General features: G+C 39.0%; 1 protein-coding gene across 1 annotated transcript; it reads left to right on the top strand.

The window, feature by feature from the left end:
- The first annotated feature begins 340 nt into the window (after positions 1–340).
- On the top strand, positions 341–5,143 carry LOC119781019 (cilia- and flagella-associated protein 251-like). The gene is made up of 8 exons (XM_038281313.1): positions 341–540; positions 2,304–2,446; positions 2,664–2,750; positions 2,860–2,952; positions 3,115–3,180; positions 4,258–4,405; positions 4,688–4,731; positions 4,887–5,143. Exons 2-8 carry the CDS (start codon positions 2,345–2,347, stop codon positions 5,112–5,114), a joined length of 768 nt encoding a protein of 255 aa, XP_038137241.1. The 5' UTR covers positions 341–540; positions 2,304–2,344; the 3' UTR covers positions 5,115–5,143.
- Positions 5,144–5,982: the final 839 nt, after the last annotated feature.

Raw genomic sequence — 5,982 nt, 5'->3', positions numbered from 1 at the left:
CCAAGGGCCCAATTCAGAGAATCACCCCAATGGGCTCTATGCACAGCTCCACTACTTCCTGAATTTAAGGCAGCTCCTTTGTTTCCTGTCTTTCATTATTGGACGAACTGATTAATCCAGGTGTGTCTGGCCAGTTACTTAGGTCATACACACCTGGATTAATCAGTGCATCCAATCATGAAAGACAGGAAACAAAGGAGCTGCATTAAATTCAGGAAGTAGTGCTGTGCATAGAGCCTATTGACCGCTACGGCTTCACGTAGTTTCATGACGTCATCATCCACTTCATCTGATTTTGCGCGGAAAGATAGCGGTTGGGTGCAATAATGGCAATATCAGCGGGAGGGCTCCGTTATGTTCTTCTAGAATGGACTGAGGGTGAGGACGGAGGGGCGCATAGTATTTTGCCCATCGACTGTGTCCGAAATTTTTCATTTAAAGAATTTCTTAAGAGGAAGGAAAAAACTGAGAAGCTGGTGGAATGGAGAAAAGGCCGCCAACCGTGGCCGGTGCACCGAGCCAGAATTATTGAAGTGGCAAGTAAGTTAAGCTAACTTCATCTGATGTTATGTAGTTAACGTTATATAACTATACAATATTAAATGGCTTTGCTCGCACTTGAAAAAGTGTAAAATGGATCTTGCTATGCCGGCTTGCAAGGCTCATATGTGAGCTAACATTAACATTACTTAATTTGCTGATGTTAGCTTACTCCAGTTGGGAGTTAAAGTACTTCTTGATTCTGAGATCATACAAGTTGCTATATATTAGAAAGTTCATATATCAATATGACCTGAGTAAAAAAAAAAATTAAAAATTTCGATGACAATTTGGATTTTTTAGGCTTTTTAGCTCAAGCCTCCTTAAAAAATTTCGCCGCCGTGTCACGTGACCGATGACGTAGTTCGTTGACAAGCGTTGATCTGTTTACATGGCAACACGTTACTTCCTACTTGCAAAACTACCTTTTCTTAAACAAAAATAGACGGATAAAACATGGTTAAAATTAGGGCTGCAACTTACGATTATTTTAAAAATCGATGAATCGGCCGATTATTTTTTCGATTAATCGATGAATCGGACAAAAAATATTTTTTATATTAACCTCTTTATTCCAAAATAAACATTTTAGACAGAACAAACAAGCACACAAGTACAGGTTGCTCATTAACTGTACTGGTGCAATATGAAAAATAAATGTTTGTGTTAAAACTACGCAAACTTACATGAGAAATGTAGCTGTACATCCACTAAATATAGGGTACTTTGTTTCATAAAGCGCAAAAAGAGACAGGCATTTTTGTTTTTTAAAGCCCCTAAGGGGTTCAAACAATAGGCCCCCCCATTTCAACGAATGAGTTTTTTTTTAGACTAGAAGAGTACTGCCTTTTAAGACAGGAAAGTATAGCAGTTAAAGTTGCTACTTGAGAAAATACTTAACCATAGAGATAAAAATAGCCCTGTGATTCAAATTATAAATTGTATTTGGAATAAAAATGAGAGAACTAGGGGTGCTAAAAAACACATCCTCCAAAGACAGATATTTACATGGGAATGTGGCAGATAATTAATTGACATATTACTGATCTTTCTGGATTTTATTATGCTTTACTTCCATAAATTGCAGGATCTTCTTTATCTTTGCCAGAAGATTTAAACTTTAAAAGCCTTGCCCTCATAATTTGCAAGTTAATTTATGTATAAAGAAAATATAAACGCTGCTTAAGCTAATTCAAATGAAATTAAAAGTAAAATAAGTAGCCAACCTTATCACTGTCTGTAACCTACTAACACGGTAAGGAAAGCATCAGATGAGCTACCTGAGAAACTGTCTGGCAGAACCACGATTATAAAGCCCGATTCCAGCCCATTTCGTTTAATCTTCTTAAATATGTTTTATTATTATATAGATGAATCGTAACAGAAGCTTGCGCTGTATTTCATGTTAAAATCATCACTTTGTGAATCCACATGTGAACTTGTCATTGTGTCCTCCATTGCACTCTATGTAGCTTAGCTGGAGCTAAGTCAACGAACTATGTCATTGTACCACGTGACCCAGATGTGGATTTTCCGCCTAGCGGTCGCCACGGGGCACTTTTTAGTCCAAAAAAATATCTTCACCAGCGCAATCCCGATCTTAATGCCACATTTTCTGAAAATAAGGTCACAAATGCATGTTTTTCCAAGTTGGTCGATTTTAGAAAAGTAGTCAAGAAGTACTTTTTAATGTTTGATTTGGTAACGTTAAACTGATTAGACACGTTTGCAGTTCATGAAAACGTTTCTATTCTTTGCACCAGAATTTGAAAAAACTCTCAAAATCAAACTGCGTGAGATCGAGATGGAGAAAGAAGACACACAAGGGCAAACAAAACGTCCTCACATCCCAAATTCTAAGTACAGTGACCAGCAGGGGCTAACTGAGAAGGCTTCAAAGAAAAAGGTAACATAAACTGACTTCACCAATTGGTGCTATGCTTAAAGTTATCTCCCCCTCTCTCTCTTGTTCCTTAATGTGTATGCATGTGTGTAGGTTTGTAATTGTCTTATCTATGATGATTTCATGTGCTTTGTTGACAAGATGATCAAGTGCAAGGTCATGTAACATAAGTTAACATAAGAGTTGGGATAAAAGTCAGTCCGTCTCTCTGTCACTCAAGGTTGACAATCAAAAGGGAGGGGCTTCCAAATCAAAGCACCAGGAGGGTGAGAAGCAGGAGGGTCATGACATACTTTCAAAGAACAAGGTACACAACCAGTCTGCATCCTGTGTGTTTTGTTTCATTACAAAACAGCAGCTGTTATAAGGTATGAAAGCAGCACAATAGGGAAATTTTTCCCCTTTGTCCCGAGAAGCAGGAGAAGGTGGCGGAGGAGGAGGAGGAAGAGGAGGAGGGTGTGGAGGAGGAGGAGGAGGATACGCTTGATTACAGCTCTTCAAAGAACAAGGTACACTAGCAGTCTGCAACCAGTGTGAGTTATTACATTGCAATACAGTAAAGATAAGTAAGACTTTTATAATAAAGTGCTTTACCAGTAGCTGTACCAGGTATGACATCAGCCCAGTAGGCAACTTTGTCCCCCCTCTCTCTCTTTCTCTTTGCCTACCAGCGGGCCAGCGAAGAGAAAGAGTGTATTTGGGATGAAGAGGACATAATACCACCCTCTAAGAAAAAGGTAGCCTAAATGATGACATCCATTGATAGGTGTATTACATACATACATTACATGAAATACAAGATGTGGAAATTTCAAATTGTGTTTTAAGTAAGGAATAAGTACAAGGAGGCCTGACAACCAGTTACATATAGCCGAGGGGAGAGGTTTATGCCCTAGACTCCTAGACATCCTCCCAGTCAATCAGAATAAACAAGGGCTGCACGATATTGGGGAAAAAATGCATTGCAATATTTTCTCCCCAATGATACATATTGCGATATTGTGAGCCATATCAATTCAGGCTAAAGTCAATAATTACCATTCCGTGATATTAATAATTGAATTAATAAGCAAGCTTCATTACAGTGCAAAAGTAAAACACTGTTGGCCATCATCATAATTGCCGTTTTAGGTGTTCATACAAATTGTCAGCGTTTCCCAAAAACTCCAAGCAAAGTAACGTTACCTCTTTTTGGTGAACATCCTCCTTTTTGTAGCCGAAATGGTCCCAAACAGTGTTCCTCTAAGCTGCGCACCTGTGTGCACTGCTCGCACATTCTCAGTGCACAAGTATAACTATGTAGCACATAAAATGTCATTCACCATAGACGCATAAATTAATATTTAATTTAGACCTAGTCTAATCAAAGAAATGACACTAAAAATGTGCTTTTCAGGACCGTTTTTCAACGTAGCAGTGAGTGACAGGTGTCCAGCCAATGATACGGTCTATTTATGCTACGTAACTAATCATAGCATTGATAGTGCTTTTGTATGTGCCCTTCCCGTACGTGCCGAGCAGGTTAGCTACAGCTAACAACAACACAGCGGAGTTATCCGCCGTTATAGATGTTATAATAGATCATAGAGGTTATAGACACAACCCACACACAAAGCTAAAGTTAAAGATAACGAAGTGTGTGTGTGTGTGTGTGTGTGTGTGTGTGGTGACAGCGTGCACATGTTGCTCGCAGTGGTCCTCAGTTTGCTCTGGGGGCTTGTGAATATCGTTCAGCCCTAGAATCAACCATCCATTTTAGAAATGAAGTTATAGAACAATTAAATTTTGTTCTTTTCTCTGTCTCTTTTCCGTAGACAGCTGCTGAAGTTAGAAAACACCTGGACGAACAGATGTGGGAGAAAAGAAAATTCGACCAAATGCAAAGAAATTTGCAGGAGTTGAGGAATGAACTCCAAACTCTTAAAAAGGAAAATGAACGTCTGAAAGACATTATCATCAATCGTAAGTTTTTCTAATTTTATTATTATTAGCAGGGTTTTTTCAGGAGATGGATTTTTTCGTGGCAGAGAAGTATAAACTTAGAAATTTTATGGGCTGCAACACATGTTTGGAAAAATAAATGCTATGTTGTTAGCTGGTGAGGTAGTGATAGTGCTCACATAGCCACTCATAAGATTCAAATTAGAATTAAAGCTGCAAGCAGCGATGGACGGGCCCTCGCACGTGCTGGGTGCTATTTTGATTTGAGGATTGTCATTTATTCTTGGTATAATTTCATTCTAGATATCCCTCAAATTCAAAGTGACCTCTCCATTATTGCTCAAAAGGTAATTTCTTCTGATTGTCATTGTTTTTTAAAATTGTTTCTCAGGCAGAGCTGTAGAGAATTGTGATGTTGAGCTAATTTATAGTGTTAATTATTTCATGTATTTGCACTTTAATGTATTGAAGTGACTAACTTTATTTTTCTTTTATGGACAAGACTGGAAGGACTCCTGTGGAAGATCTTGATTCCTCCTTGACTTTTGTGCAACCGGTGGGTAACCCCCTCGCATTTTTATTTATTTATTTAGTGTACTGGTTACTTAAACAACTGTATGGATTTGATTATTTTTCGCTGATTACTTTTGCATGTCACTTTAATTTATTGACATGTTTAATGTTTTCCAAGCCCGTAAATAAGAATCTATTGGCTTCCTTGGATGAATAAAAATTGTTGTAGAGTTTTACTACCGTATTTTCCGGACTATAAGTCGCTCCGGGGTACAAGTTGCACCAGCCATTAAATGCATAATAAAGGAAAAAAAAAAACATATATAAGTCACACTGGAGTATAAGTCGCATTTTTTTGTTGTTGCTTTTGCGCGTGCATATAGTGAAATAACTGGCGCTCCGCTCCACTCTTCTACCCCAAACCCCCCTCCTCACACGCACACTCGTCCGCGCAAACCATGTCTTCTTCCACCCGCTACGTGGGTTTGTTTGGTTTGAAAATAACAGGTGTAATGATATACCGGTAAAAATGTGTAATAATTTCACACACAAGTCGCTCCAAAGTATAAGTCGCACCCCCGGCCAAACTATGAAAAAAACTGCAACTTATAGTCTGGAAAATACAGTATGTATGACTTTGCATCTATTGTGGTGAAAGTGGACATTTCATTGCTTCCTGCCCGGCTAAATTAAAAGGCAGGGCCCGCCAGAGGATCTGAGGAGTCTGGCGGGCCAAACCAACTCTAAGAAATCTCTTCGATTGATGCTTCCTGCCACTTTGTTTTGTGATAATCAGAACCTCTCCTTTTCTGCCTTTATTGACTCAGGCTGTGAACGGAACCTCATAGACTCTAACCTTGTTCAACAGTTGATGATTGAAACTGTTCCCCTTTCTCAACCTCTCTGTGTCTCAGCCATTGATGGGAAAAATCTCCACCAAGTTACTCATCAAACTCAACCCCTCGAGCTCCTCCTCTCAGGTAACCATCGTGAAACTATCACATTTTTTGTCATTCCTTCTGCATGTTCCCCGTTGGTGCTCGGATTCGAATGGCTGGAGAAACACAATCCACGCATTAATTGGA

The sequence above is a fragment of the Cyprinodon tularosa genome, unplaced genomic scaffold, assembly GCF_016077235.1.
Source record: "Cyprinodon tularosa strain WSP-4 unplaced genomic scaffold, ASM1607723v1 ctg17, whole genome shotgun sequence".
In the NCBI taxonomy this organism is placed as follows: domain Eukaryota; kingdom Metazoa; phylum Chordata; class Actinopteri; order Cyprinodontiformes; family Cyprinodontidae; genus Cyprinodon; species Cyprinodon tularosa.
The sequence above is the reverse complement of the archived record's forward strand: the minus strand, read 5'-3'. Positions and strand labels throughout refer to the sequence as shown.